This window comes from Osmerus mordax, chromosome 12, assembly GCF_038355195.1.
Source record: "Osmerus mordax isolate fOsmMor3 chromosome 12, fOsmMor3.pri, whole genome shotgun sequence".
NCBI classification, from domain to species: Eukaryota; Metazoa; Chordata; class Actinopteri; order Osmeriformes; family Osmeridae; genus Osmerus; species Osmerus mordax.
In genome coordinates, this window is record NC_090061.1 from 971711 (window position 1) to 995978 (window position 24268).

General features: G+C 49.8%; 3 protein-coding genes across 4 annotated transcripts; 2 read left to right on the top strand and 1 right to left on the bottom strand.

The window, feature by feature from the left end:
* Positions 1-536: 536 nt before the first annotated feature.
* On the top strand, positions 537-15872 carry LOC136954001 (TBC1 domain family member 9B). 2 transcript variants are annotated; one of them, XM_067247518.1, is made up of 22 exons: positions 537-838; positions 3144-3254; positions 4146-4264; positions 4549-4777; positions 5410-5668; positions 7224-7431; positions 7512-7703; positions 7814-7972; positions 8080-8230; positions 8791-9005; positions 9441-9558; positions 9642-9927; positions 10059-10188; positions 10402-10500; positions 10592-10660; positions 10746-10986; positions 11099-11164; positions 11262-11327; positions 11747-11797; positions 12410-12463; positions 12643-12740; positions 13059-15872. In XM_067247518.1, exons 1-22 carry the CDS (start codon positions 721-723, stop codon positions 13692-13694), a joined length of 3675 nt encoding a protein of 1224 aa, XP_067103619.1. In that variant the 5' UTR covers positions 537-720; the 3' UTR covers positions 13695-15872. The 2 variants fall into 2 exon arrangements, with proteins under 2 accessions (XP_067103619.1, XP_067103620.1); XM_067247519.1 differs by lacking the exon at positions 11747-11797.
* Positions 15873-16046: 174 nt separating this feature from the next.
* mrnip (MRN complex interacting protein) lies at positions 16047-19697 on the top strand. Its single transcript, XM_067247522.1, has 7 exons — positions 16047-16148; positions 16284-16343; positions 16738-16844; positions 16994-17063; positions 17380-17513; positions 18520-18613; positions 18817-19697. Exons 1-7 carry the CDS (start codon positions 16089-16091, stop codon positions 19612-19614), a joined length of 1323 nt encoding a protein of 440 aa, XP_067103623.1. The 5' UTR covers positions 16047-16088; the 3' UTR covers positions 19615-19697.
* Position 19698: 1 nt separating this feature from the next.
* sqstm1 (sequestosome 1) lies at positions 19699-24268 on the bottom strand. Its single transcript, XM_067247521.1, has 8 exons — positions 23891-24268; positions 22456-22551; positions 21840-22138; positions 21493-21685; positions 21255-21341; positions 20936-21150; positions 20647-20842; positions 19699-20380 (listed from the first exon to the last, which is right to left on the bottom strand). Exons 1-8 carry the CDS (start codon positions 24057-24059, stop codon positions 20217-20219), a joined length of 1419 nt encoding a protein of 472 aa, XP_067103622.1. The 5' UTR covers positions 24060-24268; the 3' UTR covers positions 19699-20216.

The window sequence follows — 24268 nt, forward strand, 5'->3', positions numbered from 1 at the left end:
TCTCAATACCAATACTACCATACTATTTAGTACATACAATAAATAATACTGGTATGTGTATTGAGACACACCCATTGTGTTCTGATAAGCCAATATAATTTGCTACAATGAAATGTGTGACAGCAGAGGTCGCTGTTGTCCGTTCTGTGGGGCATGAGCTTGTAGACTGAGTAAACAACCTGACGCCTACTAATAAACATTGTATCGCCATCGCTCACTGTCCAACGAATTTAAACGATGATAGTTATCGCTTATGGATGAAAAAGCAACGGTAGCGTATAGCTTCTAAACACCTCGCCATATTATGCGTCTGTAAAATGCGAATCAAATCAAATGTGTCCATAAAGCATATTTAATAACAAGGCAATGGGGGATATTGTTACGAGCCTCTGCTTGATTGCTCGAAGTGGTTATGATAACACCGTCATTTTGGTTGTAGGCTACTGGTCTGCAGCGACGCAACCGGGACGCACCGTGCAGTGGGCGGGGATTTCATCCAGCAGGAAGGAGTGCTTCACAAACAACACACAGCTGCTGAAACCACGGACGGACCGATGGCCCGCGGACATGAACTGTAACCCGCGGCAGTGCCCTGGTCTGCAGAACGGGCATCTGGAAACTACCTTCTAAGATAGCCTAGCTTTTTCTTCTCTAAACAAGAATCTTGTTCGTCGCTTTGCTAGTCGGTGTCTGGGAGAAGGTTTTTCAACGCCTCCCAAAATGTGGATATCTCCGGAGGAGGTGTTGCTTGCCAACGCTCTCTGGGTGAGCGAAAGAGCAAACCCGTTTTTTATTCTCCAGCGGCGAAAGGGCCATGGAAAAGGCGGTGGCATCACTGGTGAGTAATAGTACATTATATCGTGTCCATGATTGCATCAAATATACTGTTGCGTTTGTGAACTGGACACCTTAATGGGGCAAGCTAGCGAGCTAGTTACCTTCTGGCTGCGGACATACTTCTGCTACTGGTTGCCTGCGTTGCCTTCCTATGTTGTGTTGACGTGTAGCTAGCTTAGCTTAGGTAAAAATGGTGCTGCGGTGGGATGTGAATATTAGCTAGCTAGTTACTAAGTTTATGCACATACATATAGCCTACTTGTTGTTTACGTTGGCCTGCCTATGTTTGTTACACGTTTGCCAATATTACCAATGTAGCATTAAAGAAAACCCCCTTGGACGATTTCTAGTCACGAGATCAATCAGATGATGTTTGTTTGCAGACTACCCTTTTTCTGAAATCATTTTGCAACAAGCATATTGACGGCGGGGAACTACGTTGTAACATGCTACCAATTGATGTACTTATTTAATCCTGTTGGAAAATGCAAACAGTCTATAGAGTCAATGCCGTTGGGACAAATGTCTTTCTTAAAATAGACCCCAGAACAATTAGGCTAACTCCTGTCTACTGTCTATGTTTAGGCCTAACTAGATTTTCTCAGCAATACCAACCCCCCAGGTCATGTAGTCTCATGGTCGGTGACACAAGTGTCCTGTTCACCCCCCCCCCCCGGACAGCTTGACGTTTTCAATTTAACCCAATCACTATCAATTTAACCAATTTACTAGTCATTATTTTATTAACCCAAACCACATCCTGGACTTTCTCTTTGATAACCCATACAAAGCTTCGCAAAATAACCTATTTATCCTAACTGAGTCACTGGGGATTTTGATGTGTGAATGCGGATCTAACATTTCCCACCTACTAGAGTTGTTACAGGTTCTTCCGAGCCAGCACGAATGTCCCCAGTCAGGCTTACCTACACATGAACAGGTCATGTGAATACGGTCAAATGTGCAGAAGGTGCAGAGTGCGTGAGTAGTGTGATGACTGAGCAGGACGTTTTATAGGCCTATATACCTGTAGAAGAAATTTGATTTCCTATGTGCTTTTCTGGGATGGGAAGGAACGAAGTACAAATACTTTGTTGCTGTACTTAAGTAGATTTTTTCTGGGATCAGTAATTGACTTCACTATTTATTTTTCAACAACTTTTTACTTTCAGTCCTTACATTTTTTTCTCTCACAAATATCGTTACTTTCTACTTCACATTTTAAAGACAGGCTGAAAACACATTTTCACAAATTTTCCTCTCCTCTCATGTCACATTGTGAAAACAAAAAAGTTTTGAAAGATTGAAAAAATATTTTCCCCGAAACTTTTGAACGGTTGAATATTTTTTTTTGGTGTGGATAAAATACGTTTGCATCATTGATGAGGACTCTATTGTGCGCTGCTTTACTCAGTTTTAGGCTTCGCTGCTCTCCTCTCCCTCCTCCTCTTTTCTCCTTTCACTGTGTGTGTGGGAAAAGTTTAAAAAGGTTGAAATCTGACTTGAGATCAGCCTGGTAGATCTGACCTGAGACCAGCCTGTTAGATCTGATCGGAGACCAACCTGTTAGATCTGACCTGAGACCAGCCTGTTAGATCTGACCTGAGACCAGCCTGTTAGATCTGACCTGAGACCAGCCTGTTAGATCTGATCGGAGACCAACCTGTTAGATCTGATCGGAGACCAGCCTGTTAGATCTGACCTGAGACCAGCCTGTTAGATCTGACCTGAGACCAGCCTGTTAGATCTGACCGGAGACCAGCCTGTTAGATCTGACCTGAGACCAGCCTGTTAGATCTGACCGGAGACCAACCTGTTAGATCTGACCTGAGACCAGCCTGTTAGATCTGACCTGAGACCAGCCTGTTAGATCTGATCGGAGACCAACCTGTTAGATCTGATTGGAGACCAACCTGTTAGATCTGACCTGAGACCAGCCTGTTAGATCTGACCTGAGACCAGACCTTAAAAAAACTAAAATAAACAAATTATTTTCACTTATTGGTTGTATGTTATTTTGTTGTTCTCTATTCACTATAAACACTATCCTCTGACCTTCATGCCTCAGAGAGACTCTGCTCGTCCAACTGTGTGTCTGAAATGGTCATTTTTATGTTGAGGTGTATGTTAAACCATTTCTCCTATCTGCAGAATACTTGTACGAAAACCCAGAACTCAACCGAACTCAGTCACTCCGTTAATGAAGAGACGGACTAAACACTCCATCAGTGCTTCAATCATCACGTGTCAGCGCTTACTCTTCATCACACCTCACTGAGTCCTCTCTTTCTCTTATTTGTGTGCAGGCTTGTTGGTGGGCACCCTGGACGTGGTCCTGGACTCCAGCGCCAGGGTGGCTCCCTACAGGATCCTTCACCAGACTGGGGAGTCTCAGCTGTTCTGGAGCATTGCTTGTGGTGGGTGCTGCGATGCTGAGACTCACCTCAGGACAGGGACAGGTCTGTGACGCTGGTACCGTTAGGTCTCACCTCAGGACAGGGACAGGCCTGTGACGCTGGTACCGTTAGGTCTCACCTCAGGACAGGCCTGTGACGCTGGTACCGTTAGGTCTCACCTCAGGACAGGGACAGGCCTGTGATGCTGGTACCGTTAGGTCTCACCTCAGGACAGCCCTGTGATGCTGGTACCGTTAGGTCTCACCTCAGTACAGGGACAGGCCTGTGACGCTGGTACCGTTAGGTCTCACCTCAGTACAGGGACAGGCCTGTGACGCTGGTACCGTTGGGTCTCACCTCAGGACAGGGACAGGCCTGTGACGCTGGTACCGTTAGGTCTCACCTCAGGACAGCCCTGTGATGCTGGTACCGTTAGGTCTCACCTCAGGACAGGGACAGGCCTGTGACGCTGGTACCGTTAGGTCTCACCTCAGTACAGGGACAGGCCTGTGACGCTGGTACCGTTAGGTCTCTGTGCTGGACAGGGAGTGCTGCCTACAGCTCTGTTTCATAGGCTCTGTGTCTGGATGTGGTCACTGTGTCTGGATGTGGTCACTGTCTGGATGTGGTCACTGTGTCTGGTAAACACAGACTGTTCCTTGACTCTGACTCTGAAACGCTGTTAGAACTCTGCTCTTCGGGTCCCATCTGGGCTTTCTGTACTCACTGTCTATGAAAGCAAAGTAAATAGTATGTATGATGTGATAGGAGCCATCAAGGATGGATGTGTCACCCTCCCAACATCTTAGTGGAAAGCAGCTCAACCTTAGCAGGCTAATCACGGTTTATTATCACGGTTATTGTAGGACTGTGTGTGTTACTGTGAGGGTAAAGGACTCCTTGTGTTTCTAGGCTCTTCTAGGAAAGAGATAACTGAACACTGGGAGTGGCTGGAGGCTAATCTGCTCCAAACTCTCTCCATCTTCGACAACGATGAGGACATCACCACGTTTGTTAAGGGGAAGATCCAGGTAAGAAAGACTTCAGAGTTTCTACTCTAGCTGGGGTGTTTCTTTAGTGGTTGTTTTGACGTGAAGGTGCATCATTGTCACATGAAGCTTAAATTCCGGGATTCTGGAAGGTTGGTATCGAAAGCGGTGAGAGAGCACCCCAAGGATTCAGTAAGGCTGTGTATGTAAGACTGGTGGTGTCTGCGTCAAAGCAGTAGTGTGAGAGGAACTGCAGACCTAATGCACTAAAAATATCCAAACCCACAACTCCCCCCTCCCACCCACACACACGCACACACACACAGGGCATCATCGCTGAGGAAAACAAGAGCAAGCTGGCCCAGGAGGATGAGGACTCTGGGAAGTTCCGCGAGGCTGAGGTGAAGATGCGGAGGCTGTTTGGGATGCCGGACGAGGAGAAGCTGGTGAACTACTACTCCTGCAGCTACTGGAAGGGCCGTGTGCCGCGCCAGGGCTGGGCCTACCTCAGCGTCAACCACCTCTGCTTCTACTCCTTCCTGCTGGGGAAAGAAGGTGGGGGGATGGGTGTCTGTGAGAGAGAGTGAGACAGAGAGAGAGTGAGACAGAGAGAGAGTGAGACAGAGAGAGAGTGAGACAGACAGAGAGAGACAGAGAGACAGAGACACACACACACACAAAGAGACACAGACAGGTCTTTTCTACCTACCCTTGTGGGGACCAAATGTTTAGTGAAACACAAAGAACTTAACCAAAAGGCCCCACATCTTCAAATGCATTTTTTCCGTTGTTGTTATTAGGGTTTCCTACCCTATATGAGCTACTATACTTATAAACAATATCATATGTGTCTGACTGAACGAGAGGAAGTGTGATGATCAGGTGAGAGGAGCAGTGAGAGAGTGAGGGATTTAGAGTGTGTTAAATAGGGAAGGTGGTGAATAGAGCTGTGTGTTAACCAACCCCCAACAGAATACTTCTGCTAATTAAGTTTAGCCAGGCAGATTCCATGGTTATCCTAAATGGCATGCTTGGAATGATTCTCTTTCTTTTCCTCCTCCTCCCTTCTGCCCCTGCTGTTTGCTGTCCTACCCTCTCCACCTCCTCCCTCCTCTCCCTCTGTCCCTCCCTAACTGCCCCATTTTCTCCTCCCCCTCTGTTCCTCCCTTCTCTTATTCCCCCCCCAGTCACCCTGGTGGTCCAGTGGACCGACGTGACCCAGCTGGAGAAGAACGCCACGCTGCTGTTCCCGGAGAGCGTGCGTGTGAGCACGCGCACCACAGAGCACTACTTCTCCATGTTCCTCAACATCAACGACACCTTCAAACTCATGGAGCAGCTGGCCAACATCGCCATGCGGCAGCTCCTCGACAACGAGGGCTTCGCCGCTGACCGCTCGCTGCCCAAACCCTGCAAGACACTGAAGAACGTGTCAGCGCTCAAGAGGTCTGCAGCCCGAGGGAGGGGGGGGGCTTTATTATGGGATGGTTAGGGTTAGGGGGGAGGGAGGGAGGGTTATTATGGGATGGTTAGGGTTAGGGGGGAGGGAGGGAGGGAGGGTTATTATGGGATGGTTAGGGTTAGGGGGGAGGGTTATTATGGGATGGTTAGGGGGGAGGGAGGGTTATTATGGGATGGTTAGGGTTATGGGGGAGGGTTATTATGGGATGGTTAGGGGGGAGGGAGGGTTATTATGGGATGGTTAGGGGGGAGAGAGGGAGGGTTATTATGGGATGGTTAGGGGGGAGGGTTATTATGGGATGGTTAGGGTTAGGGGGGAGGGAGGGAGGGTTATTATGGGATGGTTAGGGTTAGGGGGGATGGAGGGAGGGTTATTATGGGATGGTTAGGGTTAGGGGGGAGGGAGGGTTATCATGGGATGGTTAGGGTTAGGGGGGAGGGTTATAATGGGATGGTTAGGGTTAGGGGGGAGGGAGGGTTATTATGGGATGGTTAGGGTTAGGGGGGAGGGTTATTATGGGATGGTTAGGGTTAGGGGGGAGGGAGGGAGGGTTATTATGGGATGGTTAGGGTTAGGGGGGAGGGAGGGAGGGTTATTATGGGATGGTTAGGGTTAGGGGGGAGGGAGGGTTATTATGGGATGGTTAGGGTTAGGGGGGAGGGTTATTATGGGATGGTTAGGGTTAGGGGGGAGGGTTATTATGGGATGGTTAGGGTTAGGGGGGAGGGTTATTATGGGATGGTTAGGGTTAGGGGGGAGGGAGGGAGGGTTATTATGGGATGGTTAGGGTTAGGGGGGAGGGAGGGAGGGTTATTATGGGATGGTTAGGGTTAGGGGGGAGGGAGGGTTATTATGGGATGGTTAGGGTTAGGGGGGAGGGAGGGAGGGTTATTATGGGATGGTTAGGGTTAGGGGGGAGGGAGGGAGGGAGGGTTATTATGGGATGGTTAGGGTTAGGGGGGAGGGAGGGAGGGTTATTATGGGATGGTTAGGGTTAGGGGGGAGGGTTATTATGGGATGGTTAGGGTTAGGGGGGAGGGAGGGAGGGTTATTATGGGATGGTTAGCGTTAGGGGGGAGGGTTATTATGGGATGGTTAGGGTTAGGGGGGAGGGTTATTATGGGATGGTTAGGGTTAGGGGGGAGGGTTATTATGGGATGGTTAGGGTTAGGGGGGAGGGTTATTATGGGATGGTTAGGGTTAGGGGGGAGGGTTATTATGGGATGGTTAGGGTTAGGGGGGAGGGAGGGTTATTATGGGATGGTTAGGGTTATGGGGGAGGGTTATTATGGGATGGTTAGGGGGGAGGGAGGGAGGGTTATTATGGGATGGTTAGGGGGGAGAGAGGGAGGGTTATTATGGGATGGTTAGGGTTAGGGGGGAGGGTTATTATGGGATGGTTAGGGTTAGGGGGGAGGGTTATTATGGGATGGTTAGGGTTGTGTGTTGAAGGTGTGTGTTCCTCTGGGGGAGGCCAGGCGTTGACGTTGTGTTAGGGTTAGGGCGTTGACGTTGTGTTGACGTTGTGTGCCCCCCCAGGGACCTGGACGCCCGGGCTAAGAATGAGAGGTACCGGGCTCTGTTCCGGCTCACCCCGGAGGAGCGTCTGGACGGCCACACAGACTGCACCCTGTGGACCCCCTTCGCTAAGATGCACATCGTGGGCCAGCTGTTCGTCTCCAACAACTACATCTGCTTCACCAGCCGAGAGGAAGACCTCTGTCAGCTCATCATCCCGCTACGAGAGGTACACACTCTTACACACATATATACACTCACATATACACACACACACTCATACCCACTCGCCCCCCTCTCCCCCCCCAGGTGTCCATAGTGGAGAAGGCTGACAGCAGCAGTGTGCTGCCATGTCCTGTCTCCATCAGCACAAAGAGCAAGATGACCTTCCTGTTCGCTAACCTCAGAGACCGGGACTTCCTGGTCCAACGCATCTCCGACTTCCTGCAGCGCACCCCCGACAACCTCTGGAGCGATGCCAGGGATCTGACTGGTCACTCGGTGAGTCAGTCAGGCAGTCAGCCAATCAGGGTCACATTCTTTTCCCTGTAATCTCTCAGGTGATCAGACTCTCCACCGTGTTCAAGCTGCTCTTCCTCCCTGACCTCCAGGGGTCCCCCAGCCCCGGCACCTCGCTCCCCTCCAGCCCCCCCTCGTCTGGGGCGGGGGGGCTCCAGGGGCGACACTACTCCTCCAGCCTGCCCACGGCCTCCCAAGGCCTCCTGCGCATCTACCAGAAAGACGCTCCTGAAGACCTGGGGCCCAAAGCTGTGAGTCAGCAGGTCACCTGTGAGGGGGGGGGGCTTCTGGATTGTCTTTTTGTTAACAACATTTCTTTTCTTCCTCCATCCCTCCTTCCTCACTCCTCCCTCCCAAGACCAAGGAGAAGATGAAGGAGGAGTCATGGAACATCCACTTCTTTGAGTTTGGCCGTGGCGTGTGTATGTACCGTACGTCCAAGACCAGAGAGCTGGTGCTCAACGGCATCCCAGAGACCCTGCGAGGAGAGCTGTGGCTGCTGTTCTCAGGTACCCTCCTCCAGCCCTCCACCTGCAGCCCTCCATCATTCACTCCAGACATACAACTGGGTAGTCTCTCCTACTGTAGTCCAGTTAGTGCTGGGCAGAGCAGGCCTCACCACAGAGCAGGCCTCACCACAGAGCAGGCCTCACCACAGAGCAGGCCTCACCACAGAGCAGGCCTCACCACAGAGCAGGCCTCACCACAGAGCAGGCCTCACCACAGAGCAGGCCTCACCACAGAGCAGGCCTCACCACAGAGCAGGCCTCACCACAGAGCAGGCCTCACCACAGAGCAGGCCTCACCACAGAGCAGGCCTCACCACAGAGCAGGCCTCACCACAGAGCAGGCCTCACCACAGAGCAGGCCTCACCACAGAGCAGGCCTCACCACAGCTCCCTTCTGATGCTGGTCTACTTCCAGCGCTGTAGTCACCACCTCAGCAACATTCCTCCTCTCAGGAGCTGCTCTGTTCATACTGCCAATATTAAAGGTAGTTAATAACACGTGCTTCTCTCTCTCTCCATCTCTCTCCCTCTGTGTCTCTCCCTCTCCCCCCCCCCTCCAGGAGCCCAGAATGAGATGGCCACCCACCCAGGTTACTATGGTGAGCTGGTGGAGCAGGCGATGGGTCTGTGCACCCTGGCCACGGAGGAGATCGAGAGGGACCTTCACCGCTCCATGCCGGAGCACCACGCCTTCCAGAACGAGACAGGAATCGCCGCGCTGCGCCGCGTCCTCACCGCCTACGCCTGCCGCAACCCCGGCATCGGCTACTGCCAGGTACCCTGGTGTGTGGCTCCTGTGCAGACCAGGTACACTGGTGTGTGGCTCCTGTGCAGACCAGGTGTCCTGGTGTGTGGCTCCTGTGCAGACCAGGTGTCCTGAGGGAGGAAGAAGCTGGAGGGAGGTGCTGGGGTCATCACAGCAGGAAGGATGAGGACAGGAAGGATGAGGACAGGAAGGATGAGGACAGGAAGAATGAGGACAGGAAGGATGAGGATGTGTTCTGACCTGGGGCGTCTTGTTCTGCAGTCAGCTGCTCTAACTGCTGAGCTGGATCTGTCTGGAGGGTGGAGGGTGTTGTGGGTTTACACAACTGGAACAAGCAGTCACAAGCTCTCCTATCTCTCTCCTCTCTTCTCTCTATCGCCTTGATTCTCTCCCTCCCCTAACTCCCCTTCCCTCCCTCTCTCTCTCCCTCTCTCTCCTCTCCAGGCCATGAACATCGTGACCTCGGTTCTGCTGCTCTACTGTACGGAGGAGGAGGCCTTCTGGCTGCTGGTGGCTCTGTGTGAGAGGATGCTGCCTGACTACTACAACACCAGGGTCGTAGGTCAGCCACCCGCCTGTCTGCCTGCCTGCCTGTCTGCCTGTCTGCCTGTCTCTATAGTTCACCCTCCTCTCCCTCCTGTGCAGGGGCGCTGGTGGACCAGGGTGTGTTTGAGGAGCTGACTAGGGAGTGTCTCCCCCTGCTGTACGAGCACATGCAGGACCTGGGTGTGATCTCCACCATCTCCCTGTCCTGGTTCCTCACCCTCTTCCTGTCCGTCATGCCCTTCGACAGCGCCGCCGTGGTGGTGGACTGCTTCTTCTACGAGGGCATCAAGGTGATCTTCCAGGTGGCCCTGGCCGTGCTGCACGCCAACATGGACCACCTGCTGAGCTGCTCAGACGAGGGCGAGGCCATGACCATACTGGGCAGGTGAGGAGGGGAGGGGGGAGGGAGGGGGAGAGGTTCAGTAGGATGGAAGGAGGGGAGGGAGGGAGGGAGGGGAGGGTACAGTAGGGGTGTGTAGGATGATGGTGGATGGTGACAGCCCCCCCTCCCCTCAGGTACCTGGATAACGTGGTGAACAAACAGACTGTGTCTCCCCCCATCCCTCACCTCCACGCCCTGCTGACCAGCGGGGACCAGCCCCCCCCGGAGATCGACGTGTTTGAGCTCGTCAAGGCCTCCTACGAGGTCAGTTACCCCCTCCTCCCCTCCCCTCCCCCACCCCTCCTTGGAGGGGCTCAGTCACTCCCCCACCTCCCCTGGCCTGCTGGCCCACAGTCCTGTAACAAGACCAGGTACAGTTCCTACGTCCAGAGGTGATGGATGTTCTCAAGGTGACCCCGCCCCTCTCCTGACCGCGCCCCTCTCCTGACCCCGCCCCTCTCCTGTGTCTCTGAGCAGAAGTTCGGGAGCCTGCGTGCTGATGTGATCGAGCAGATGAGGTTCAAGCAGAGGCTGAAGGTCATCCACTCTCTGGAGGACACAGCCAAGAGGAGTGTGGTGAGGACAGGGGATCCTAGGGGGAGGGAGGGGGGGGTAGAGGACCCTGCGTTGACCTCTGTTGACCTCCGTTCCATGTGTGTCTCCACAGGTGAGGGCCATCATGACAGAGTCAGCCTTCAGCATCGAGGAGCTGGAGGATCTCTACGTACTCTTCAAGGTGAGGGATGTTCTCTAGGTGACTGAATGGCTGGCTGGTTGACTGAATGGCTGGCTGGTTGACTAACTGGCTGGTGTCCATGCAGGCCAAGCACATCACCAGCTGCTACTGGGGCGGCAGCAGTGAGGCGACAGACCGCCACGACCCCAGCCTGCCCTACCTGGAGCAGTACCGCATCGATCTGGGCCAGTTCTCCCAGCTGTTCGGCTCGCTGGCCACATGGCCGTGTGGCGTCCACTCCCCCACCCTCGCCGCACGCCTCTTCCGCCTGCTCGACCACAACAAGGACGGACTCATCAACTTCAAGGAGTTTGTCACCGGCCTCAGTGAGTGCGGGACCTTGGATGAAAGCTGAATGGATCATGAGTATTAGTTTGCTCTCTAGGTGGAAGTTGGGATTGAGGAATGAAGAATGTTTCTCCTGTGTTGTCCTGTCAGGTGGCATGTACCATGGAGACATGACAGAGAAGCTCAAGCTACTGTACAAGCTGCACCTGCCCCCAGGTATGCAGGAGGGAGGGGGGGACTCGAGGGAGAAATGGCACAACCCAGTCTTGTGTGTAGTGTACAGTGTGTTGATTATGTCTTGTTTACTTTGCAGCATTGTGTCCAGAGGAGGCGGAGTCTGCCCTGGAAGCCACACAGTTCTTCACTGATGACACACAGGGTACAAACACCCACAGGGTACACACACACCCACAGGGTACACACACACCCACAGGGTACACACACACACACCCACAGGGTACACACACACACACCCCACAGGGTACACACCCCCCCCACACAGGGTACAACCCCCCCCACACACAGGGTACACACACATACTACACATGCTACACACACACCCAAGCTAGCAGCATTCTATACTTGGCGATCGGTGTTTCCTAGGAGCCTGTCCCTGCTTGTGTCTGTATGTTCCTACTGCTCAATAACTGAACGTGTCTTCTCATATCCCTCATCCTCTCCTCACCCTCCCTCCCCCTTTACCCTCCCTTCACTTACTTTTTACTATTTTGATGTCTCTTATTCTCTCTTTTTTTCTTTCAATGCTCTCTCGCTCCGTTTGGTTTCTCACTTCTCCAGAACCTCCCTTCCTGTCTGATGTGGACTTCCTGCCGCAGGAAGTGACCTCAGGTTTGTCTCTGTGACTCAGTGGAAGCTTTTGATGAGCAGAATAGTGACCTCATTCTGTCAACAAGCGCTCTGTTTAAGGCCTCGCTACAAGCCCCGTAAACTAAGAGCTTTACATATCTCATATGTAAGTCCCAGCACACACAACACATTGTGGTTAAGAAACACTAGTCCTCTCTGACAAGACACAAGAGTGGAGGCACTTGAATTCTCTTCATAGACCCCGCCCATCCTCTCTCTCCTATCTCTCCCCTCTCCTTCCTGCGCCCTTGTGGTCGCACTGGGACCTGGAGGAAATGACATCAGGCCTCACTGTCCTTATCTGAGGGTCCTGCTCACCTGTCCACCTGTCTTTCCCTAGAATCTATGTTCAGGTGTTGGGTTACTTCACTCACTTCATCCTTTGTGATGTTGTCTCACGTTCTAGCATGACCTGTCCACTAACGCCCTCCTGTCCCCCCACCTTCTCCACCATCACAGGTTCTGTTGGTGCACAGGTGTTTAGTTCAGTTGTTTCTGCCTGCTGTGTTGATACTGTGTCTGCTGTGTTGAAACGGTGTCTGGTGTGTTGAGACTGTGCTTGGTGGTGCTGATGATATGCCTTCTTGTGTTCAGGGGAGGATGTGAAGGAAGGGGGAGATGCGAAGGGGGAGGCAGACGAGAAGAAAGGTGAGTCTGTTCATCACACACACTCTAGATCTTAAGTATGTATAACCTGTAGTTCTTCATCTCTCACTGTAAGCCTCTCAGCACAGGTGCACTTGTTTATATCGCCCTCTGCTGGGTAGAGCGAGAAGTGGCGGTTGTAGTTCCGTGCTGGTGTTTGAAACCTGAGCTGTGTGTTTCAGAGGACAAGGTGAAGGACTACAAGTATTACCTGAGGATGTGGGCCAAGGAGAAGGAGCCCAAGAAGGAGACCATTAAAGACCTACCCAGGATGAACCAGGTACATAATCCTCTTTATGAAAACAAACTAACCACTGGCCCAACCATGCACTAGGTCCTTGATTGTCTGCTGTGTAACTCCTTGGAGGAAAGCATCTGCTGTGTTTAAATGTGGTGTGTTTAAAGAGGAGCTGCCAGGTAGACTGGGCCCTGGACTGTTCCCTGCTGACTCTCCTCCCTCCCACTATCCCCCCTCTCCTCCTCCTTAATCCTCCTCCCTCCTTCTATCCCCTCCTCCTCCTCTACCACCTCTCCTTCCTCTTCCCCCATCCATCTACTCCCTCCCTCCCCCTCCTCCTTCCCCTCCCCCCTCCTGCAGGAGCAGTTCATAGAGCTGTGTAAGACTCTCTACAACATGTTCAGTGAAGACTCTCTGGAGCAGGAGCTTTACCACGCCATCGCCACCGTCGCCAGCCTGCTGCTGCGCATCGGAGAGGTGGGCAAGAAGTTTACCAACAATGGTGCCAAGAAGCTCGACGCCGCCAGCGCCCTGGCGGTCATCCCTCCAGGCCCCCCGGCCGCTGACCCGCTCCAGCCCGCCCATGAGGACTCCAACGGGGAGGGGGGATCAGGACAGTCCCAGGTCTGCAGGGCCCTGGCAGAGGCCCAGCTGGAGACTCCTCCGCAGCAGACGTCGGATGAGGACGTGAAGGATGACACCTCGGTGTCGTCCTACTCCATGGTGAGCGGCGGCTCGCTGCAGTGCGAGGACATCGCCGACGACACCGTCCTGATTGGCTGCGGGGACCAGCGGCGGGGAAGCTCGCTGGATGGCGATTGGTCCATCACCTTCGAGCAGGTACTGGCCTCCATGCTGACCGAGCCACCGCTCGTCAACTACTTTGAGAAGAAAGGGGACATCAGAGCCAACATGGCGTCCTGTAGGGCTCAGAGGGGCGTGGAGAGGCAGATGAGCTCCTCCAGCGACCACGAGCTGGCTCATCACTCTGTCTGAGGAGCACAGAAGGTTCTGGAAACATCGTCGCCCTCCATCCCCCCCGGACCCCCTGACTGTCATCGGGCACTCTGTCTCTTGTTGCTTCTGGGGCTTTCATCTCTCACGTCATTGCGAGCTCTGGGCCTGGATCTCCCCTTGCTGTCCTTTTATTTTTCAAAACCAGATGTATCTATCTATAGGACCTATATTACTACTCTGAATCCACATAGGAACAAGTGTCAGATTATTTTTCCGAAAAGCCACTCTTGGTTATTATTATAATACTATACAGGCTCTGTTTTGGTTAGGACTTCAACTACGAGGTTTGTGCAGGATATCAGGATGAAAGGAAGGTCACCCCAAAATACAAAAATGTATACTTTTATGTAAATGTACTTTTGATTTTGGGGTAAACTGTCCCTTTTAAAATGTCTATTTTCAGGGTGCCCTTTCAATTACTTCTCAAGCTTCATTCGAACCACAATCTAAACTGTGGAAGATGGCCTTTACTGTGAGTCAAACCTTTGAGGGCAAAATTCACGACAGTCTCAAACTAAAGAAAAAAACGGAAGACTTGCCTTAAAAAAAAGAATTATGTTACCTTGGATGTTAGATTTAGATTGAAAATGTCTGTTTGGTTTTCTGAGGGACAAAGCCAAGGGTTATCTGGCCAGTACTTTTAATATCACATTTAAGCAGTTGGTTATCAAAACTACCTCTTAGTGTGTATGTAGGCCTGCTGTTGTTCTAGTACAGTAACACTGGTGTGGTTTAGGAGACAGTCTCATCAACCTACCGTTACGCTCACTAAAACTGCCACCCTTAGCTAAACACCACGATTCTCTCTTCGCCCAGATCTAGGTGGATTATTTCAAGTTTATGAAATAATATTTCAAAGTTAAAGAGGGAGAGAGGTGTTATGTTTAACAACTTATAGGCCATCAGGGTATCCATCAGTGTTTTAAATGTCTCATTTTACCTATCATCCTTCATACAGATATTATGTTTGTCAGTTAGGACGCCCTTGCTGGCGTTTCTGTACATATTATAGTTTCTAAAACATTTTGGTGTCTAACACCGATATGTGGAGTCATTTAAAAGCTTTTTGTATTCTGCATACACGTCATGAGCTTTACAGTGCCGCTTGATATCATAGTCCTGATGCCGTTGGTGAAGAACTAAATATGGTAGCCTGAAACTGACCTTGAATGATTGCGTGAGGTCCTTGGGTAAACAGTGTTACTGTCTTGTACATTTACAACCTTGTTTTATCAAAAGAGTACTTTAGATCACCACATGCGACCATACACATCAGCTATGAGCATGTTATTTTGAAACTGTGATATTTTGCACAGGCACTAGAAAATAACGCCTAGCCTTGCCCCCTCCCCAACAGTTGTATTATTTCTAGCCTAGGCATCCCCAACTGCCAGTTGAACATTGGCAGGTTAGGGCTATAAGTTAAGAACAGTGGTTAAGAATTGCCGAATTGAATGAGCTGGACTTGTTTACAGACCGGGCCATGCACAGCTAACCATCTAGGCAGGTCCGAGATCGTTGTAAATGTGCTGGCGCTCCCCAGTATTGATCTCAGATACTCATTTCCAAAACAACTGCTGTCAGAACTGCGTTAATTAGCCAGGGCTTCAACTGTAATACAATAGGATGGATTACACAGCCGCGCATTATATGGAAACGTCGATGTTTGCCCAAGAAATAAGCTGGAACCATAGAAGAATACCATACCAAGTATATTAGCACTTTTTAAGAATAGTTTTATACCCAAGTAAAATTTGGCATGGTGTTATTTTTTGTTACAACACCAAAGTCCCAGGTCATTAATCGTTTATTAATCGTTTGCTTAACAAAACGGGCACGGAGCGATCACATTTTCCGCATTGCACCTGGCTATATTTATGATAGGCCTATGTAATGACAACGCTAATGAACCTGACTAATGTATTTGTTTAATTATTTAGCTCTACTTGCTAAATGTGAACAGGAGATTGGACTGATTATGCACATAAGGGTTCTTGTTAAGTTCCTGGAAATGGGGCAGTCTTTAAATCCTAATTGCTTAACGTCTTTGCTTACTGTATCAACCTAACACTTTATTTATTCACCCCTTTGCTTTTTTAATTGTCGTTGATCTGTACTGTACTATACTGTGTAATAAATATACAAATATTGAATGAATGTATCTGGCTAGTGTGTTGTCTGTTTATGCACTCGAAGCAGACCAGTGAACTTCTCGCTGTAGCTCAGCTGTGCTGTGTACCGCCCATGCACAGGGGGCGCTCAACCACACATGAACGTCAACTTTGACGTCTACACCACGTGACGATTTCAAAACTACCGGGAAAAGTCACTGGAGTTGAGCCTCGTAGCGTGAAGTTGTTGCTGTTTTCTAAAATGGTGCAGGAATTCCATGTACTGAAGTGCTATTCTTGTGAGGCATTCCAAGTGCAACAGGTAAGACTGTGGTATGTTAGCAAGTTAACTGAGCTATAATGAAACTGCTATTATAATAATGAGTCTACTCAGTCTAATCCAGCATAGCAAGCTTACGGCGTTGGCTAAATAGCTAATACGTATGTTTGTTTGCAGGTGAAAAAGAGCAAAAAATGGAATTGTAAGATGTGTGGGGAGAAGCAGTCTATAATCAAGGTAATATCATTACAACCAGATAAATAGCTTTGGATAAAAGCGTCTGCTAAATGAATAAATGTAAATAGCCATAATCACATTTTTATATTGAACATAAACACACGGCTCTCAAATCTCACGCATTCGCACGCATTTCGACTATTTCTCACGCTGAGAAGTAAGGTAGCGTTAGCTAGGCTATAACTTGTCCCGCTTTAGGTATTTAACGTTACAATTAATGGACGAAGCCGAGTTGATAGTTGTCTCGAGTTATACATAATTAAAAGTAAACTAATCAGAAACATCACCTGTACCCCACCACCAACACAGAACAAACGTTGATGTTCTTGATAATCTCACGCCAAACTTTTGAAAGAGTCGTCTAATTCACCTATATATTTTGATTGAATTGTAGGTGTTCGGCCGTGGCTCAGGTGTTGACTGTCGACGTCATGTGCAGAAACTAAACACCAGGCGCGGGGAGATTCTGGAGGATCAAAACCAGAAAGCTTGGTTACAATGGTAAGGCCTTTAATTTCAATGATGTTGAGCTTTTTATGACTTAGCACCAAAGCAAATCTGACTATTATTTCTCGGTAGGCTACATCTGATTATGACTTAGCGGAATACTGTATTAGCTTGTTGTGTGTGTGTGTGTGCGCGCGCGCCAGGGAGAATACAGGAGAGAAAGCTGAAGGGAGCGAGCTGGGAGACGAGGCCCAGGAACGTGATAACCACACCGTGAGTTCTGTGGCCATAAACGTGAATCACTTTGTTTAATATAAGTAGTTTGATATTCAGATATCTCACAATATACTAGAGTACCATGACCAGGTACCACTGACAGGTTTGTTTTCAAATGTGGGTGGGACAGCTTCTTTCATGACTGAAGATGTGTCTGTTATACCGCAAAGTTTTCTAAATAAAAAAAAGTGGGGGTCAGATTTGCCTTTCTCACAAATAGGACAGTGTTGTATAAAGCTACGCCCTTGCCCAATACTTAGTGAAGAGGATTTAGTAATGACATCAGATGTAATTAGATTTCCTTGTTCTTCAGGTGGTGGACATTAAGGGGAGTCGCTGGAGTAAATACCTGCTGAATCCTTCAGGTGTTCCCAGCCCTGAGGAAGATGGAGAGGAGGAGAATGTTTACATGGACAGGAACCACAGTCCTGCCTGCAGAAACATCCGGTACGTCAAGTCCATCTAGTGATGGGTTCCTGCGAGGGTTCCACTGGGGATTATCTGTTCCAGTCATGGTTCCACTGGGGATTATCTGTTCCAGTCATGGTTCCACTGGGGATTATCTGTTCCAGTCATGGTTCCACTGGGGATTATCTGTTCCAGTCATGGTTCCACTGGGGATTATCTGTTCCAGTCATGGTTCCACTGGCATCATGTGGAACCCCTCACCAGTTCTAGGGGATAGATATGTTGTATATAGATACATAATAATTTTTTCGACAAATTTTCCACACACAGTGAGAGGAAAAGAGATGGGAGGGGATAGCTTTTGAAATGTACATTTTTTTGAAAAATGTTTTGGAACCATTGGAATTTTATTTTGGAACATATTTTTAAACCAAACTTTTGTCCAAAAAAATTCTACCTTCCAAAACGTTTTGGGTAAAATATTTTTTCAACTTTTTTTTCACACAGGGGAGCAAAGAACAGAGAAGCCTAAAACTTTTTTTTTTTTACGGTTTGGTTTGTTATCAACATCAGATGTGGTTATTTACATTTACATTTAGTCATTTAGCAGACGCTCTTATCCAGAGCGACTTACAGTAAGTACAGGGACATTCCCCCGAGGCAAGTAGGGTGAAGTGCCTTGCCCAAGGACACAACGTCATTTGGCACGGACGGGAATCGAACTGGGAATCGAACGGGAATCGAACTGGCAACCTTCAGATTACTAGCCCGGTTCCCTAACCGCTCAGCCACCTGACTTATGTTATGCAGCGGTTATGCCGCTGCATAACATAACCACATCTTTGACGTTGATAACAAACCAAACCGTTTAAAAATTGAGGAAGTTATGGTCATTTAAAAAGTACATGTAGCATCAACACAATGTTATGGGTGAGCGAGTTGACTGTAGCAAGATGGCCGCCATGTGCGGACGTTCTAGACTCCGCCGTAAGACATCTAGTCTTTATATATATATATCTATGGTTTTACCTCCATGATGGGACAGGAAGAGGAAGAGAGGTCGAGGAGGAAGCACTTATCAAACTAGAGAAGGAGACAGAGAAACTTCCCAAGGCGATTGGAGGACTGCTGGGAAAAAGGTAATCCCTGCTCACATCTTCTAAGACACATCCACCAGCACACACACCCACCAAACAGCATTCACACAACTACACAAACACACTGCACACACTACACAAACACACTGCACACACTATCTGCCAGATTTGGATATGGGGCCGTTCCTACTTTCAGTTAGATCATTTAGAAGTTTCTATCCCTTCTTTTGCGCCTCTGTTCATAGACAGCAGCACACCCCAGCACATTCCCCAGCTCATTCCCTGCATCAGAGGAGTCTGCTTCCTGCAGGCCTGCCCCAGCCCGTACTAACCCCTCACCTGGGAGGGCCACCAGCCAACCACCACCTTCAACCCCAACCACCAGCCAACACCCTTTGAACCCTGCTGTCCCCAACAGACTCAATACCAGTTCTTGCCAGCCTGTGTCTTCTGCTGACGCTGCAGTCTCCAAGACGTCCAGGTGGGCCCAGTTCCTGACCAGTCCCTCACCAGAGGAGCAGGAGGAAAAATTCCTCAGCCAGCATGTGGACAGAGATGTAGATCCAGTCCAGGACTATACCAAGGCTCCTGCTACACTGCCAGGCTGTGTTAGCTCCTACCTGGGTCATAGCTCCTCCTCCCAGCATGCTAGCTCCTCCTCCCAGCATGCTAGCTCCTCCTCCCAGCATGCTAGCTCCTCCTCCCAGCATGCTAGCTCCTCCTCCCAGCATGCTAGCTCCTCCTCCCAGCATGCTAGCTCCTCCTCCCAGGATGCTAGCTCCTCCTCCCTGGGTCTCCTTGCAAAGGATGGGTTCTTGGGAAGGAAGTTAGGGAGCAGTTTCAGCAGACTGCGATCCACCTTCAGCGTCTGTGGGTTCGGGGACGTCGCTCATGGCAACCGAGGCCCCGCCCCCGTAGCGTTACATCAGAGGGAGGAGACTGTCTGTCATCAGCCGCCGCCCACCAAGAAGCCATGCCCCTCCCTCCCAGCCGTGTCTCTTTTCAACACGGACGAGGACTTCGACGATGCGTTTGAACTGTAACACACACCAGTCTTGGTTGCTCATGTGGGTGATGTTTGAGACTTAACTGATTTCCATAAAAACACAGACATGACACAACAGAAGTTTCTTTTGCTGAAGTGTTTTATTGTGTTGAAACAGCAGAAATAACTTCAGTGTTAGACAGTCAGTTATCATCCCTTCACCCGGTTCCTCTGAATGGACAGAACATAACATCTGGCAAGAATTACTCTGGATAAATGTTGTAAGGTTACAATAATAACTAACTTGCATTGAGGACGCTTTAACAGATTCACCATTAGTAATGAGTAGCCTATAGTTTGTTTTATCTTTTAAATCCAGTTCAGAATAAATCTAAATATGTTGTTTAATAAAACCTCTTCTACCATTACATATCATAGAAGGTAGATCCAGAAACATGGTACTAATGGCTGTCAGTATGAATATCAGATCAAATACTTTGCTAAGTAATGTTAATACAACCATATAGCTAACATAAAATCCAAAGCTATTTCAATATAACACACTACGATTATTAGAGTAATGGACATGGCCAGTGTGGAGGCTGAGAGAGGCCTGGGAAGGCAGGGTGATGATGGGAGGGGCTCCAGCCTGCTGTTGCCCTACTTGGGCTGGGCGGGGGGCGGTTTGGAGTAGTGGATGGTGTCCAGAGCGGAGCCGATGTCAAAGTTCTTGGTGTGCAGCAGCCGGGTGAGCCAGCCACCCTCGTCTGTGAAGCCCATGGACAGCATCTGGGACAGGGACTCCACCAGGCGCGGGTCTGCGTCTACACACACACCAGGAGGTCACCAGTACTGACTGTGGCCTCACACTAAACTGGCACATTTGTATTCATCTAACATGCGCCTTCATCCGCAGCAGCACATTATCAAGGACACGTTAACGGATAAAAAATAAACAATGTATTGAAGTGGTTAGTGCCAAGGAACTGTCTGTATTTTACAATTCAGACAGTGAAACAGTAACCAAATCTTAACTGCAATCTCAACTTCAGTTTTACACATTTCAGTTCACAAGTTGTGCAGTCGGTACCTTGAGGGAGGTGGGGGTACAGTGCGGCCTCGCGCAGGCCTGTGGAGCCCTGGGTCGGGGGACAGGAGAGGGGCCCCGGGGCCTCCAGGGAGCCGTCCTCCCCCAGCCTGAGGGACTGCAGTTCCCCTGTGGAGGGGTCTACCTCCTTGGAGCTGAGGTGAGTCCATTCCTCGTCGATGGTCGTGTCCCTGCGGGCCTGCGCATGCACAGAGACAAAACACGCATGTTGGTGGTGGTGATTGGTCGTTGGTGATCGTTATGACGGGTGTGGTGGTGGGTGGTATTGTACCTTAGCCCCGTTGCTCGGACCCGCGTCAGTGGATAGATCGTCCACCTCCATGTCACCATCTGTGCCCTCGGGCCTCCCTGCCCCCGCGTCGCTCCTGGTGCTAGGGGGCCCCCCTGCCCCCGCGTCGCTCCTGGTGCTAGGGGGCCCTCCGGACGCCGGGGGGGTCACCTTGGTCCTGCAGCCCTCGTGCTCCACGTCGATGTCCACGTCGATGCCTGGAGAAAGAGCAGGGAGGATCATGAACAAGGTAAACATCACAAGCATCGTTAGCGGTCCTGGATGGCACGGGGGCCATCTTGGCCAGCAGTGGTGGGCTTACCCAGGGGGCTGAGCATGGCTGCAACGCCCTCGCCTATGTTCTTCAGGAAGTCAACGTTGGCCTGGACCAGAGAGGCTGCAGACGGGCCTGGGGGAGGAAACAAACCCCAACAGGAACGGTGAGATCTAATGTTGAACCATGATGGACTGATGCATCAGTGTTGGGCCAGAGACATCCATCCAGACCTTGTGCTCAGGCCTCTATGGTGGGGGAGTGTCAGGGTGAGGCTGGGGCTTACCAGAGGGAGCCTGGCTGTCCTCAACAGCAGTCTGGTCTGTCTGGGAGGGGGCCTGAGTTTCACTCGGTTCAGGCTGGGTTCCAGAAGGTCCAGGCTGGGTTCCAGAGGGTCCGGGCTGGGCCTGGTTCTGCTGGGCAGCGGCCCACATGCCACATTGCCTCATCTTCCTCATCCACTTCCCCCGAGGGAACCACTGACACCCAAACACAGTGTCCGTCAGGAGCACAGCCACATGCTCTGAACTGAGCTTTCCACAGTTTCAACACACACACACACACACGTTTCTCCCCATCACACCCTACGATAGCTTGTTTCTGATCAATTCTTTTAACCTTTTTTAGCCTCACCTCAAACATGTTGAAGGGGTGCCAGATGGGCAGCAGGGCGTGCTCCTTGTGCAGGCCCTTGGCCTGGCAGGGGGAGCACAGGTCATAGTCGGGGCACACCGTGCACTTGAAGCGGGTCCCAGCCACCTGACCCTCGCAGCCATCACACGTCACGTTGGGGTGCACCACGGGGGGCCCGTGGGGGGGCGGGGGGCCATGTGGGTGGCCGTGGGGACCCCCGGGAGGAGGAGGGAAGGGGAAAGGGGGGACACCCCCGGGGAAAGCGTGGAGGGGGAAGTCACGTCGGTGCTCCTTCCTCTCTGTGGGAGAGCGGGAGACGCAGGGTCACATGACACGAGCGGAGAGATGTGAATGCAAATACATCACACGGTGTTGATACTGTACACAGGTCATACTTCACACTAATACTGTAGACAGGTCATAGTTCACACTAATACTGTAGACAGGTCATAGTTCACACTGTAATACTGTAGACGGGTCATTGTTCACGGCTCTTCTCTGTTACTGTTATGTGACCTACTAGTCTCATGTTTTTCCGAGAAATTAATTAGAATCTGATCCCACATGAAACTGATATCTGCTTGTGTGTCTGCGTGCGTGCGAGCGTTAAGGCTACCTTTAATGAAGAGGCGAAAGGTGTCGTCCTTGATGCAGGAGAGCCCCATCATGAGCTCGTCGTCTGTGGAGAAGGCGATCAAGTCCCCGTCCTCGTCTGGGGAAGTAAACACACGCCATCAAACACACACCGCTAATCTGACAACACCACTGGGACTGCAGGGAGGGACTCTGAATACACACGTTATGGTGACTGCTTTTGTTTTTAATCCATACAGATAAGCCCATTATCTCCGTGGTAATCAAACAGGGTTGGCTCATAAGGCCTGTTCATCTTATTCTGAAGATAGTTGATAGGGCTATTTGAGAATGAATCTATGTTCAACTGAGTAAGATTAGGTTAACTGATCTTCATTCTGTTCTGTTTCGTAGAACTGGGTTACTCTTGAGTAACACATGATGTATATTTCTCATGAAATCCCTTTCATCATGTCTGACCAGATCACAGGTCAGATTGTGCAAATGTGTACTAAACTGATTAGGCATAGTACAATTTTTTTTTTCGTAAGTTGTTTAATTAAAACACTACAATAAGTCTGGAACCTTATGTGACTTATATCTTAGTTTTTTTATTGGTTTTGTTTTTGTACTATGAAAGTGTAAACTGGCTTCTTACGTTCTTATTTTTCAGGACCACTGTTGCCAACAACTTTCAGGTCAGTCCAGTGAGTTTGTCCTCAACGGTTTTTTCACGAGGTCTGGGAATGTTTTCTCTTTCTCGTGTTTGTTTTTCCATGACTGTTTGCTTTACTAAATACACAGAGTTTGTTTTATGTTTCCAACCTTCTGTTATAGAAGAGGGACGAGACTCATTGATTTATGTGACTGAGCAGGTCGAGCGGCTTTTATCTTTTCAGGAAAACAACAAACCCAACAGGCTGGTAGGCCAAGCCATAATCTACCGACTGACACAATGACACACGTATAGCTGACACAAATGTTATTTAAAGAAACTCATGGCCAAATTACCGATTGATACACCTCCATGAAATGTCTTGGGTTTAGCTCAGTGGTTAGAGCACTTTACAAAATCAAGAGATTGCATGTTCAAATCTGTACGTAACTAGCGTACTAAACGAATCACCTAACTTGTCATAATCCAGTAATAAAACTGTTGGACAAGATTCTCTGAGTTTAGTGTTGCATTGCAAACTCCTAAGCATTTGTTTTGTGGGTTTTTTTTCCTCTACATTTGACCAACTTTTGTTATTGCCTATCATAGACAGCTGTTGCATAACAATGTTAGTATTCTTTGGGTGGTAGTGGTGAACAGTGCGCACTGCGCTCGCCTTTCGACAAAAACACGGCAGCGTCGGAGCGCAATTACAGACAGGCCTCAATTTGCATAGTTTAAATATCTCCCCTAGTTTCCGGCACAACCTTTTCTTTTTCTGTTATTACAAATTCATCGACACTGAAAACAATATATAACTTACCTTTGTAGAACATTTGGAAGGCAATACTGCGCAGGTTGGAAAAGACGTCAACCACCTTTCTGTTAAGATACTCAAAACTCGTTGACACATCCTGGTCGACAGCAAAACGCCGGATTTCTTTCGGTGAATCTTCTTTCCCAAGAAGATAGGCTTTGACGGTCATAGACATGGTCGCTTTTTTCCACCTCTTCGGTTTGTTGCGCAGTTAAAATGTTAAAGGTCTGCCTGATCAGCTGTGAACTCCCTTTCGGTGTCTTGATGTCTGTGAAAGCAGTTCCGTGTATAAGGCTTATATTGTCATGTGCGATAGTTATGGCACAGCTTAGCCAATCATAAGACGCACAGGGACTTGGGGAGACTTTAGGGGAAGTCCAAACG